General features: G+C 41.4%; 1 protein-coding gene across 5 annotated transcripts in view; it reads right to left on the reverse strand.

Annotated features, from left to right (window-relative positions):
- Pez (protein tyrosine phosphatase non-receptor pez) overlaps window positions 1-16,504 on the reverse strand; it is a 254,252-nt gene that overhangs the window by 71,983 nt on the left and 165,765 nt on the right. For all 5 annotated transcript variants that reach the window (XM_071667746.1, XM_071667743.1, XM_071667744.1 and 2 more), the window contains one exon: window positions 9,169-9,332. In XM_071667746.1, the coding sequence (XP_071523847.1) occupies window positions 9,169-9,332 (164 nt within the window). The remainder of the gene's footprint in view (window positions 1-9,168; window positions 9,333-16,504) is intronic.

A 16,504-nucleotide genomic window follows, 5' to 3' on the forward strand; every position in this document is an offset into this window, starting at 1 on the left:
TGCCTTCACCCTCTCAATCAATACTCTCCCATATAATTTACCAGGAATACTCAACAAACTTATACCTCTGTAATTTGAGCACTCACTCTTATCCCCTTTGCCTTTGTACAATGGCACTATGCACGCATTCCGCCAATCCTCAGGCACCTCACCATGAGTCATACATACATTAAATAACCTTACCAACCAGTCAACAATACAGTCACCCCCTTTTTTAATAAATTCCACTGCAATACCATCCAAACCTGCTGCCTTGCCGGCTTTCATCTTCCGCAAAGCTTTTACTACCTCCTCTCTGTTTACCAAATCATTTTCCCTAACCCTCTCACTTTGCACACCACCTCGACCCAAACACCCTATATCTGCCACTCTGTCATCAGACACATTCAACAAACCTTCAAAATACTCATTCCATCTCCTTCTCACATCACCACTACTTGTTATCACCTCCCCATTTACGCCCTTCACTGAAGTTCCCATTTGCTCCCTTGTCTTACGCACCCTATTTACCTCCTTCCAGAACATCTTTTTATTCTCCCTAAAATTTACTGATAGTCTCTCACCCCAACTCTCATTTGCCCTTTTTTTCACCTCTTGCACCTTTCTCTTGACCTCCTGTCTCTTTCTTTTATACTTCTCCCACTCAATTGCATTTTTTCCCTGCAAAAATCGTCCAAATGCCTCTCTCTTCTCTTTCACTAATAATCTTACTTCTTCATCCCACCACTCACTACCCTTTCTAAACAGCCCACCTCCCACTCTTCTCATGCCACAAGCATCTTTTGCGCAATCCATCACTATTATTATTATTATTATTATTATTATCATTATCATTATTATTATTATTATCATTATTATTATTATTATCATTATCATTATTATCATTATTACTATTATCATTATTACTGTAATACTTGATCGCCATTTCCCACGTGAGCGAGGTAGTGCCACGAAACAGACGAAGAAAGACCCATCCACTCATATATTTACTTACAAATACATACATTTTATATATTCATTTATTATACTTTGTCGCTGTCTCCTGAGTTAGCGAGGTAGCGCAAGGAAACAGACAAAAGAATGGCCCAACCCACCTACATACACATGAATATACATAAACGCCCACACACACACACATACCTATACATTTCAACATATACACATATATACATGCACAGACATATACATATATATACATGTACATATTCATATATGCTGCCTTCATCCATTCCCGCCACCACCCAGCCACACATGAAATGGCAACCCCTCCCTCAACATGCATGCAAGGTAGCGTTACGAAAAGACAACAAAGGAACCATTCGTTCGCACTCAGTCTCTAGCTGTCATGTGTAATGCACCGAAACCACAGCTCCCTTTCCACATCCAGGCCCCACACAACTTTCCATGGTTTACCCCAGACTCTTCACATGCCCTAGTTCAATCTATTGACAGCATGTCAACCCCAATATACCACATCGTTCCAATTCACTCTATTCCTTGCACACCTTTCACCCTCCTGCATGTTCAGGCCCCGATCGCTCAAATCTTTTTCATTCCATCCTTCCACCTCCAATTTGGTCTCCCACTTCTCCTCATTCCCTCCACCTCTGACACATATATTCTCTTTGTCAATCTTTCCTCACTCAATCTCTCCATGTGACCAAACCATTTCAACACACCCTCTTCTACTCTCTCAACCACACTCTTTATTACCACACATCTCTCTTACCCTTTCATTACTTACTGGATCAAACCACCTCACAACACATCCTGTCCTCGAACATCTCATTTCCAACACATTCACCCTTCTCTGCACAACCCTATCTATAGCTCAAGCCTCAAAACCATATAAAATTGTATATATACATATTTTTTTTTTTATTTTGCTTTGTCGCTGTCTCCCGGGTTTGTGAGGTAGTGCAAGGAAACAGACGAAAGAAATGGCCCAACCCACCCCCATACACAATGTATATACATACACGTCCACACACGCAAATATACATACCTATACATCTCAATGTACATATATATATATATATACACACACAGACACATACATATATACCCATGCACACAATTCACACTGTCTGCCTTTATTCATTCCCATCGCCACCTCGCCACACATGGAATACCATCCCCCTCCCCCCTCATGTGTGCGAGGTAGCACTAGGAAAAGACAACAAAGGCCCCATTTGTTCACACTCAGTCTCTAGCTGTCATGCAATAATGCCCGAAACCACAGTTCCCTTTCCATATCCAGGCCCCACACAACTTTCCATGGTTTACCCCAGACGCTTCACATGCCTGGATTCAATCCACTGACAGCATGTCAACCCCGGTATACCACATCGATCCAATTCACTCTATTCCTTGCCCTCCTTTCACTCTCCTGCATGTTCAGGCCCCGATCACTCAAAATCTTTTACACTCCATCTTTCCACCTCCAATTTGGTCTCCCACTTCTCCTCGTTCCCTCCACCTCCGACACATATATCCTCTTGGTCAATCTTTCCTCACTCATTCTCTCCATGTGACCAAACCATTTCAAAACACACTCTTCTGCTCTCTCAACCACGCTCTTTTCATTTCCACACATCTCTCTTACCCTTACATTACTTACTCGATCAAACCACCTCACACCACACATTGTCCTCAAATATCTCATTTCCAGCACATCCACCCTCCTGCGCACAACTCTATCCATAGCCCACGCCTCGCAACCATACAACATTGTTGGAACCACTATTCCTTCAAACATACCCATTTTTGCTTTCCGAGATAATGTTCTCGACTTCCACACATTCTTCAAGGCTCCCAGGATTTTCGCCCCCTCCCCCACCCTATGATTCACTTCCGCTTCCATGGTTCCATCCGCTGCCAGATCCACTCCCAGATATCTAAAACACTTCACTTCCTCCAGTTTTTCTCCATTCAAACTTACCTCCCAATTGACTTGACCCTCAACCCTACTGTACCTAATAACCTTGCTCTTATTCACATTTACTCTTAACTTTCTTCTTTCACACACTTTACCAAACTCAGTCACCAGCTTCTGCAGTTTCTCACATGAATCAGCCACCAGCGCTGTATCATCGGCGAACAACAACTGACTCACTTCCCAAGCTCTCTCATTCACAACAGACTTCATACTTGCCCCTCTTTCCAAAACTCTTGCATTCACCTCCCTAACAACCCCATCCATAAACAAATTAAACAACCATGGAGACATCACACACCCCTGCCGCAAACCTACATTCACTGAGAACCAATCACTTTCCTCTCTTCCTACACGTACACATGCCTTACATCCTCGATAAAAACTTTTCACTGCTTCTAACAACTTGCCTCCCACACCATATATTCTTAATACCTTCCATAGAGCATCTCTATCAACTCTATCATATGCCTTCTCCAGATCCACAAATGCTACATACAAATCCATTTGCTTTTCTAAGTATTTCTCACATACATTCTTCAGAGCAAACACCTGATCCACACATCCTCTACCACTTCTGAAACCACACTGCTCTTCCCCAATCTGATGCTCTGTACATACCTTCACCCTCTCAATCAATACCCTCCCATATAATTTACCAGGAATACTCAACAAACTTATACCTCTGTAATTTGAGCACTCACTCTTATCCCCTTTGCCTTTGTACAATGGCACTATGCATGCATTCCGCCAATCCTCAGGCACCTCACCATGAGTCATACATACATTAAATAACCTTACCAACCAGTCAACAATACAGTCACCCCCTTTTTTAATAAATTCCACTGCAATACCATCCAAACCTGCTTTCATCTTCCGCAAAGCTTTTACTACCTCTTCTCTGTTTACCATATCATTTTCCCTAACCCTCTCACTTTGCACACCACCTCGACCAAAACACCCTATATCTGCCACTCTATCATCAAACACATTCAACAAACCTTCAAAATACTCACTCCATCTCCTTCTCACATCACCACTACTTGTTATCACCTCCCCATTTGAGCCCTTCACTGAAGTTCCCATTTGCTCCCTTGTCTTACGCACTTTATTTACCTCCTTCCAGAACATCTTTTTATTCTCCCTAAAATTTAATGATACTCTCTCACCCCAACTCTCATTTGCCCTCTTTTTCACCTCTTGCACCTTTCTCTTGACCTCCTCTCTCTTTCTTTTATACATCTCCCACTCAATTGCATTTTTTCCCTGCAAAAATCGTCCAAATGCCTCTCTCATCTCTTTCACTAATACTCTTACTTCTTCATCCCACCACTCACTACCCTTTCTAATCAACCCACCTCCCACTCTTCTCATGCCACAAGCATCTTTTGCGCAATCCATCACTGATTCCCTAAATACATCCCATTCTTCCCCCACTCCCCTTACTTCCATTGTTCTCACCTTTTTCCACTCTGTACTCAGTCTCTCCTGGTACTTCCTCACACAAGTCTCCTTCCCAAGCTCACTTACTCTCACCACCCTCTTTACCCCAACATTTACTCTTCTTTTCTGAAAACCCATACAAATCTTCACCTTAGCCTCCACAAGATAATGATCAGACATCCCTCCAGTTGCACCTCTCAGCACATTAACATCCAAAAGTCTCTCTTTCGCGCGCCTGTCAATTAACAGGTAATCCAATAACGCTCTCTGGCCATCTCTCCTACTTACATATATATATGCATATACATATACACACATATATATTTCATTTATTATACTTAGTCGCAATCTCCCGTGTTAGTGCAAGGAAACATGAAAGAATAACCCAACCCACCTACATACACACGTATATACATAAACACCCACACACACACACATGCATATACATTTCAAAGTATACATACATATACATATATATATACGTATTTATCATACTTTGTCACTGTCTCCCACGTTAGCAAGGTATCGCAAGGAAACAGACAAAAGAATGGCCCAACCCACCCACATACACATGTATATACATACACGTCCACACATGCACATATACATACCTATACATCTCAACGTATACATATATATACACACACAGACATATACATATATACACATGTACATAATTCATACTGTCTGCCCTTATTCATTCCCGTGGCCAACCCGCCACACATGAAATAACAACCCCCTTTCCCCGCATGTGCACGAGGTAGCACTAGCAAAAGACAACAAAGGCCACATTCATTCACACTCAGTCTCTAGCTGTCATGTAATAATGCACCGAAACCACAGCTCCCTTTCCAAATACAGGCGCCACACAACTTTCCATGGTGTACCCCAGATGCTTCACATGCCCTGGTTCAATCCACTTACAGCACGTCGACCCGGTATACCACATCGTTCCAATTCACTCTATTCCTTGCACGCCTTTCACCCTCCTGCATGTTCAGGCCCCGATCACTCAAAATCTTTTTCACTCCATCTTTCCACCTCCAATTTGGTCTCCCACTTCTCCTCGTTCCCTCCACCTCTGACACATATATCCTCTTGGTCAATCTTTCCTAACTTATTCTCTCCAAGTGACCAAACAAATTCAAAACACCCTCTTCAGCACTCTCAACCACACTTTTCATTTCCACACATCTCTCTTACCCTTTCATTACTTACTCAATCAAATCACCTCACACCACATATTGTCCTCAAACATCTCCTTTCCAGCACATCCACCCTCCTCTGCACAACTCTATCTATAGCCCACGCCTCGCAACCATATAACACTGTTGGAACCACTATTCCTTCAAACAAACCCATTTTTGCTTTCCAAGATAACGTTCTCGACTTCCACACATTCTTCAATGCTCCCAGAACTATCGCCCCCTCCCCCACCCTATGATTCACTTCCGCTTCCATGGTTCCATCCGCTGCTAAATCCACTCCCAGATATCTAAAACACTTTACTTCCTCCAGTTTTTCTCCATTCAAACTTACCTCCCAACTGACTTGTCCCTCAACCCTACTGAATCTAATAACCTTGCTCTTATTCACACTTACTCTCAGCTTTCTTCTTTCACACACTTTACCAAACTCAGTCACCAGCTTCTGCTGTTTCTCACCTGAATCAGCCACCAGCACTGTATCATCATCAAACAACATCTGACTCAATTCCCAAGCCTTCTTATCAACAACAGACTACATACTTGCTCCTCTCTCCAAAATTAATGCATTCACCTCACTAACCACCTCATCCATAAACAAATTAAACAACCATGGAGACATACACCCTTGCCGCAAACCTACATTCACTGGGAACTAATCACTTTCCTCTCTTCCTACTCATACACATGCCTTACATCCTTGATAAAAGCTTTTCACTGCTACTAGCAACTTATTTCCTACACCATATACTCTTAACACCTTCCACAAAGCATCTCTATCAACTTTATCATATGCCTTCTCCAGATCCATAAATGCTTCATACAAATCCATCTGTTTTTCTAAGTATTTCTCACATACATTTTTCAAAGCAAACTCCTGATCCACACATCCTCTACCACTTCTGACACCACACTGCTCTTCCCCAATCTGATGCTCCGTACATGCCTTTACCCTCTCAATCAATATCCTCCCATATAGTTTCCTAGGAATACTTAACAAACTTATACCTTTGTAATTTGAACAATCACCTTTATCCCTTTTGCCTTTGTACAATGGCACTATGCATGCATTCCGTCAATCCTCAGGCACTTCACCATGAACCATACATACAGTGAATATCCTTACCAACCAGTCAACAACACAGTCACCCCCTTTTTAAATAGATTCCACTGCAATACCATCCAAACCTGCCACCTTGCCGGCTTCCATCTTCCACAAAGCTTTCACTTCCTCTTCTCTGTTTACCAAACCATTTTCCCTTATCCTCTCCCTTTGCACACCACCTTGACCAAAACACCCTATATCTGCCACTCTCATCAAACACGTTCAACAAACCTTCAAAATACTCACTCCATCTCTTTCTCACTTCACCACTACTTGTTACTACTTCCCTATTTGGCCCCTTCACCAATATTCCCATTTGTTCTCTTGTCTTATGCACTTTCTTTACCTCCTTCCAAAAATCTTTTCATTCTCCTTAAAATCTAATGATACTCTCTCACCCCAACTCTCATCTGCCCTCTTTTTCACCTCTTGCACCTTTCTCGTGACCTCCTGCCTCTTTCTCTTGTACATCTCCCAGTCATTCACTCTACTTCCCTGCAAAAACCATTCAAACGCCTCTCTTTTCTCTTTCACTAACAATCTTAGTTCTTCATCCCACCACTCAATACTCTTTCTAATCTATCCACCTCCCACCTTTCTCATGCCACAAGCATCTTTTGTGCAAGCCATCACTGCTTCCCTAAATACATCCCATTCCTCCCCCGTTCCCCTTACGTCTTATACAAATACATACATTTACACATACGTATCAACATATACATATATACACATGTATTCATACATGTCTGCCTTCATCCATTTCTGGCGCCACCTGTACCCCTTGCTTTAGCGAGGTATCACCAGGAAAACAGACAAAACAGGCCACATATGTCCATACTCAGTCTATAGCTGTCACGTGTAATACAACAAAACCACAGCTCCCTATCCACATCCTGGCCCGATTGACCTTTCCATGGTTTACCCCAGACGTTTCATGTGCCTTGGTTTAGTCCACTGACAGCACATCGACCCTGGAATACCACATCGTTCTAATTCACTCTATTCCTTGCACACCCGTCATCCTCCTGTATATTCAGGCCCTGATTGCTCAAAATCTTTTTCACACAATCCTTCAACCTCCAATTTGGTCTCCTGTTTCTCCTTGTTCTCTCCACCTCTTACACATATATCCTCTTTGTCAATCTTTCCTCACTCATCCTCTCTATATGTCCAAAGCATTTCAACACACCCTCTTCTGCTATCTCAAACACACTCTTCTTATGGTAAGACTTTATACATACTGCCAATGGGGTTCAACCCCTAATTTGCAGAGATACTGTACGGTTGAGACAATGATTATGGCTAACTATCATATCTAGACCTAACAGGAAATCATAAAGAGTGATTCTGAATATTGTATTTTAGGACAATCCATCTCCAAGGACACAGGAGAAAAAAGGTCAATGCAATGGCTTGCTGGTTTCAAAATGTTTAAACAGTGGTGTCATGCCAAGAATAAATGCCTGAGCATCAGGCCAACGTTTTATCTATTTATTATACTTTGTCGCTGCCTGCCGCGTTAGCAAGGTAGCGCAAGGAAATAGACGAAAGAATGGCCCAACCCACCCACACACACGTATATACATACACATCCACACACGCACATATACAGACCTATACACCTCAACGTATACATATATATACACACACAGACATATACATATATACACATGTACATAAATCATAGTCTGCCCCTATTCATTCCTGTCACCACCCCGCCACACATGAAATGTGTGGCAGGGGTGGCACCAGGCCAAGGTTTAAGTCTAAAACACGCTGCACTTAAATGGTTGTGGTTGTTTAATTAGCTAGAATTATTTTCTCAATTTTTTCAAATTTTGCTTCTGGAAGAAAAATTTTGTCTAACACTGGGGCATCTCAAAAGACTTCAAACATGATGACTCATGCACAATCTTCTCTATAAAGTGAAGTTATTGTTTTTCTCAATATCTTGTCACACTGAACTTCAGTATGCAGTGTTCTCCCTTAATCGGAACTTATATGTTGATTTACATCTCTCCAGGAACTTTCAATATACTCTTTGGACATCCTGTTCACATGCCTCATCAATGGTTATATCTTACTGAGTATGCTCTTCATAACTCTGTTTCTCTAAACTTCACTAGATTAAAAACATAGAAGATACAGTATCATATGCTTGTACCCACAATAAACCTTAACTGGGTATCATCTTTGAAAATACATGAGGATGGACAATGTTTTTACAGTACTACATGCTTGTACCCAGGATAAACCTAAACTGGGTATCATCTTTGAAAATATATGGAGATGAACAATCTTTTTTCCAGACACTGTACCTCGGAATTTCCTTTAGATGATGGATATACCTTCTAAAGCTTCCTTTGGTTGATGGACATGCCTTCTAAAGCTTTCTCTGGTAGATGGACATGCATACCTTCTAAAGCTTCCACTGGTTGATGAACATACATTCTAAAGCTTAACCTAGTTGATGGACATACCTCCTAAAGCTTCCTCTGGTTGATGGAAGACTAAGGTTGGAGGAGTAAAGAGCTACTTGCTGTCCTCCTCCATCAAGCTGTTGTTGTTGCTGCTGAGGCTGTTGTTGCTGCTGTTGCTGAGGCTGCTGTAAAGTTGATGGCTGACTATGAGATGCTAAGACAACCTGTCAGAGGAAAAGAGAAACCACATGAAAAAACGTTCTAAAGCCTAGGCAGATATACACAAAGGAACATCAACAACTATCAAAACTCAATATAATCAACAACAAATTTTCTCAATATTCTACACTTTATAACCACTTCTACTTTTGACTTTTTTCTGCAGTAAGACCCCAGAATTATCCTTCCAGTTCCTTGAGTCCTCATCAGTCCTTGTATTGTAAACTAACAAACAGTTTCTGTCCTTCCACTTACAATCAAGTGCACACCTATAATACTACCTGTGTGTTACACACACTTGTAATCCATCAATGTGCACCACAGCAAAAAAGTTATGACGCTTTTCATCAACTTCCTTTGTCCTCCAACATTACAAATTCCCCAAAACAATCTCCTTGATATTTTACCATCCATTTCACAACCCTTACTAAATGCAATGACTTTATACCTACACCCAACCAATCTTTCTGCTATGCAGCATATATTTCATGCAGAACCAATATAAAACTGTATACTTTTAATAAATATATGATGATTCCAACAAAGAGACATATATCTACTTAGCACAATGAACATCTATCAAAGGTATGTGTGAGGAACTTGGAAATTTTTTTTGCCCTGGATCAAACCTACAGTGTTCTCTTACTCTCACCACTAACTTCAAATATGCTGTAACAAATCTCTCTATATATCTATACTACCTTCATAATCCATCATTCCCTTTACAAACCACTTCCTAAAAACAGCATATCTCATTTCTTCTTGAATCACCTTATCCATTCTACATCGCAACATTCACTTTATAGAAAAAATAATTTCAGTTGTTTCCAGCCTATTAACCATGCTATTATGAAAGGTCTACATTTCACTAGCTACTGAAAAGTAAGATGACCTTGTTAAGACACAAAACTAAATAATTCAACTTACAAGTGTCACTTCTAAACAAAGAATTTGAGTGGGAAACATCTAAGGTCATACTTTCATGTGGAATACTTATTGGAAGGTTAATCATCATAATGTATGATCTAGAACAACATTTAAACAAAGGACATGCATCACTAGTTCATCTGTCTCAAGTCAAAAATATTATTATCTATTTATTATATTTTGCTTTGTTGCTGTCTCCCGCGTCAGCGAGGTAGCGCAAGGAAACAGAAAAAAGAATGGCCCAACCCACCCACATACACATGTATATACATACCCATCCACACACACAAATATACAAACCTATACATCTCCATGTACACATATATATACACACACAGATATATACATATATACACATGTACATAATTCATAGTCTGCCTTTATTTATTCCCATCGCCACCTCGCCACAAATGGAATAACAACCCCCTTCCCCCTCATGTGGGCGAGGTAGCGCTAGGAAAAGACAACAAAGGCCCCATTCGTTCACACTCAGTCTCTAGCTGTCATGTAATAATGCACCGAAACCACAGCTCCCTTTCCACATCCAAGCCCCACACAACTTTCCATGGTTTACCCCAGACACTTCACATGCCCTGGTTCAATCCATTGACAGCACGTCAACCACGGTATACCACATCGTTCCAATTCACTCTATTCCTTGCATGCCTTTCACCCTCCTGCATGTTCAGGCCCCAATCACTCAAAATCTTCTTCACTCCATCTTTCCACCTCCAATTTGGTCTCCCACTTCTCCTCGTTCCCTCCACCTCTGACACATATATCCTCTCGGTCAATCTCTCCTCACTCATTCTCTCCATGTGACCAAACCATTTCAAAACACCCTCTTCTGCTCTCTCAACCACACTCTTTTTATTTCCACACATCTCTCTTACCCTTACATTACTCGATCAAACCACCTCACACAACATATTGTCCTCAAGCATCTCATTTCCAGCACATCCATCCTCCTGTGCACAACTCTATCCATAGCACACGCCTCACAACCATACAACATTGTTGGAACCACTATTCCTTCAAACATACCCATTTTTGCTTTCCAAGATAATGTTCTCAACTTCCACACATTCTTCAAGGCTCCCAGAATTTTCGCCCCCTCCCCCACCCTATGATTCACTTCCGCTTCCATGGTTCCATCCGCTGCCAGATCCACTCCCAGATATCTAAAACACTTAACTTCCTCCAGTTTTTCTCCATTCAAACTTACCTCCCAATTGACTTGACCCTCAACCCTACTGTACCTAATAACCTTCCTCTTATTCACATTTACTCTTAACTTTCTTCTTTCACACACTTTACCAAACTTAGTCACCAGCTTCTGCAGTTTCTCACATGAATCAGCCACCAGCGCTGTATCATCAGCGAACAACAACTGACTCACTTCCCAAGCTCTCTCATCCACAACAGACTGCATACTTGCCCCTCTTTCCAAAACTCTTGCATTCACCTCCCTAACAACCCCATCCATAAACAAATTAAACAACCATGGAGACATCACACACCCCTGCCGCAAACCTACATTCACTGAGAACCAATCACTTTCCTCTCTTCCTACACATACACATGCCTTACATCCTTGATAAAAACTTTTCGCTGCTTCTAACAACTTCCCTCCCACACCATATATTCTTAATACCTTCCACAGAGCATCTCTATCTCTATCAACTCTATCATAAGCCTTCACCAGATCCATAAATGCTACATACAAATCCATTTGCTTTTCTAAGTATTTCTCACATACATTCTTCAAAGCAAACACCTGATCCACACATCCTCTACCACTTCTGAAACCACACTGCTCTTCCCCAATCTGATGCTCTGTACATGCCTTCACCCTCTCAATCAATACCCTCCCATATAATTTACCAGGAGTACTGAACAAACTTATACCTCTGTAATTTGAGCACTCACTCTTATCCCCTTTGCCTTTGTACAATGGCACTATGAAAGCATTCCGCCAATCCTCAGGCACCTCACCATGAATCATACATACATTAAATAACCTTACCAACCAGTCAACAATACAGTCATCCTCTTTTTTAATAAATTCCACTGCAATACCATCCAAACCTGCTACCTTGCTGGCTTTCATCTTCCGCAATGCTTTTACTACCTCTTCTCTGTTTACCAAATCATTTTCCCTAACCCTCTCACTTTGCACACCACCTCGACCAAAACACCCTATATCTGCCACTCTATCATCAAACACATTCAACAAACCTTCAAAATACTCACTCCATCTCCTTCTCACATCACCACAACTTGTTATCACCTCCCCATTAGCCCCCTTCACTTAAGTTCCCATTTGTTCTATTGTTTTATGCACTTTATTTACTTCCTTCCAAAACATCTTTTTATTCTCCCTAAAATTTAATGATACTCTCTTACCTCAACTCTCATTTGCCCTCTTTTTCACCTCTTGCACCTTTCTCTTGACCTCCTGCCTCTTTCTTTTATACATCTCCCACTCAATTGCATTTTTTCCCTGCAAAAATCGTCCAAATGCCTCTCTCTTCTCTTTTACTAATAATCTTACTTCTTCATCCCACCACTCACTACCCTTTCTAATCAACCCACCTCCCACGCTTCTCATGCCACAAGCATCTTTTGCGCAAGCCATCACTGATTTCCTAAATACATCCCATTCCTCCCCCACTCCCCTTACCTCCTTTGTTCTCACCTTTTTCCATTCTGTACTCAGTCTCTCCTGGTACTTCCTCACACAAGTCTCCTTCCCAAGCTCACTTACTTTCACCACTCTCTTCATCCCAACATTCTCTCTTCTTTTCTGAAAACACCTACAAATCTTCACCTTCACCTCCACAAGATAATGATCAGATATCCCTCCAGTTGCACCTCTCAGCACATTAACATCCAAAAGTCTCTCTTTCACGCGACTATCAATTAACACGTAATCCAATAAAGCTCTCTGGCCATCTCTCCTACTTACATACGTATACTTATGTATATCTCGCTTTTGAAACCAGGTATTCCCAATCACCAGTCCTTTTTCAGCACATAAATCTACAAGCTCTTCACCATTTCCATTTACAACACTGAACACCCCATGTGTACCAATTATTCCCTCAACTACGACATTACTCACCTTTGCATTAAAATCATCCATCACTATAACCTGGTCTTGTGCATCAAAACCACTAACACACTCACTCAGCTGCTCCCAAAACACTTGTATCTCATGATCTTTCTTCTCATGCCCAGGTGCATATGCACCAATAATCACCCATCTCTCTCCATCAACGTTCAGTTTTACCCATATCAATCTAGAATTTACTTTCTTACACTCTATCACATACTCCTACCACTCCTGTTTCAGGAGTAGTGCTACTCCTTCCCTTGCTCTTGTCCTCTCACTAACCCCTAACTTTACTCCCAAGACATTCCCAAACCACTCTTCCCCTTTACCCTTGAGCTTCGTTTCACTCAGAGCCAAAACATCCAGGTTCCTTTCCTCAAACATACTACCTATCTCTCCTTTTTCCTCATCTTGGTTACATCCAAACACATTTAGACACCCCAATCTGAGCCTTCGAGGAGGATGAGCACTCCCCACGTGACTCCTTCTCCTGTTTCCCCTTTTAGAAAGTTAAAATACAAGGAGGGGACGGTTGCTGGCCCCCCGCTCCCGTCCCCTTTAGTCCCCTTCTATGACACGTGAGGAATGCGTGGGAAGTATTCTTTCTCCCCTATCCCCAGTCAAAAATATCAAATAATAATATCTTTTGTCAAAGTTTCTGCATTTGTATTTGAAAACACTTCAAAATTTAAGCTTTTCACTTATAAGAAAAATGGACCAAAGACAAAAAATGGCTTTAACAGGACTACTGTATTTAAGCATAACTTTACAACAATTTTGATATATAAAATTACTGAATTAATCTAAAACAAATAAAAAGCTTGTATACTTCAACAGCACAAGGCACCTGACTTTGCACAAAATATATTAAAAGCTAGTGGGAATACATATATTAGCTGATACTATACACCCATATATGTATATATATATATATATATATATATATATATATATATATATATATATATATATATATATATATATATATAAAAAAAAAAATATATATATATATATATATATATATATATATATATTTTTTTTTTTTTATACTTTGTCGCTGTCTCCCACGTTTGCGAGGTAGCGCAAGGAAACAGACGAAAGAAATGGCCCAACCCCCCCCCATACACATGTATATACATACGTCCACACACGCAAATATACATACCTACACAGCTTTCCATGGTTTACCCCAGACGCTTCACATGCCCTGATTCAATCCACTGACAGCACGTCAGCCCCGGTATACCACATCGCTCCAATTCACTCTATTCCTTGCCCTCCTTTCACCCTCCTGCATGTTCAGGCCCCGATCACACAAAATCTTTTTCACTCCATCTTTCCACCTCCAATTTGGTCTCCCTCTTCTCCTTGTTCCCTCCACCTCCGACACATATATCCTCTTGGTCAATCTTTCCTCACTCATCCTCTCCATGTGCCCAAACCACTTCAAAACACCCTCTTCTGCTCTCTCAACCACGCTCTTTTTATTTCCACACATCTCTCTTACCCTTACGTTACTCAATCGATCCAACCACCTCACACCACACATTGTCCTTAAACATCACATTTCCAGCACATCCATCCTCCTGCGCACAACTCTATCTATAGCCCACGCCTCGCAACCATACAACATTGTTGGAACCACTATTCCTTCAAACATACCCACTTTTGCTTTCCGAGATAATGTTCTCGACTTCTACACATTCTTCAAGGCTCCCAGGATTTTCGCCCCCTCCCCCACCCTATGATCCACTTCCGCTTCCATGGTTCCATCCGCTGCCAGATCCACTCCCAGATATCTAAAACACTTCACTTCCTCCAGTTTTTCTCCATTCAAACTTACCTCCCAATTGACTTGACCCTCAACCCTACTGTACCTAATAACCTTGCTCTTATTCACATTTACTCTTAACTTTCTTCTTCCACACACTTTACCAAACTCAGTCACCAGCTTCTGCAGTTTCTCACATGAATCAGCCACCAGCGCTGTGTCATCAGCGAACAACAACTGACTCACTTCCCAAGCTCTCTCATCCCCAACAGACTTCATACTTGCCCCTCTTTCCAAAACTCTTGCATTTACCTCCCTAACAACCCCATCCATAAACAAATTAAACAACCATGGAGACATCACACACCCCTGCCGCAAACCTACATTCACTGAGAACCAATCAATTTCCTCTCTTCCTACACGTACACATGCCTTACATCCTCGATAAAAACTTTTCACTGCTTCTAACAACTTGCCTCCCACACCATATATTCTTAATACCTTCCACAGAGCATCTCTATCAACTCTATCATATGCCTTCTCCAGATCCATAAATGCTACATACAAATCCATTTGCTTTTCTAAGTATTTCTCACATACATTCTTCAAAGCAAACACCTGATCCACACATCCTCTACCACTTCTGAAACCACACTGCTCTTCCCCAATCTGATGCTCTGTACATGCCTTCACCCTCTCAATTAATACCCTCCCATATAATTTACCAGGAATACTCAACAAACTTATACCTCTGTAATTTGAGCACTCACTCTTATCCCCTTTGCCTTTGTACAATGGCACTATGCACGCATTCCGCCAATCCTCAGGCACCTCACCATGAGTCATACATACATTAAATAACCTTACCAACCAGTCAACAATACTGTCACCCCCTTTTTTAATAAATTCCACTGCAATACCATCCAAACCTGCTGCCTTGCCGGCTTTCATCTTCCGCAAAGCTTTCACTACCTCTTCTCTGTTTACCAAATCATCTTCCCTAACCCTCTCACTTTGCACACCACCTCGACCAAAACACCCTATATCTGCCACTCTATCATCAAACACATTCAACAAACCTTCGAAATACTCACTCCATCTCCTTTTCACATCACCACTACTTGTTATCACCTCCCCATTTGCGCCCTTCACTGAAGTTCCCATTTGCTCCCTTGTCTTACGCACTTTATTTACCTCCTTCCAGAACATCTTTTTATTCTCCCTAAAATTTAATGATACTCTCTCACCCCATCTCTCATTTGCCCTTTTTTTCACCTCTTGCACCTTTCTCTTGACCTCCTGTCTCTTTCTTTTATACATCTCCCACTCAATTGCATTTTTTCCCTGCAAAAATCGTCCAAATG

Source organism: Panulirus ornatus, chromosome 12, assembly GCF_036320965.1.
Source record: "Panulirus ornatus isolate Po-2019 chromosome 12, ASM3632096v1, whole genome shotgun sequence".
Lineage (NCBI taxonomy): Eukaryota > Metazoa > Arthropoda > Malacostraca > Decapoda > Palinuridae > Panulirus > Panulirus ornatus.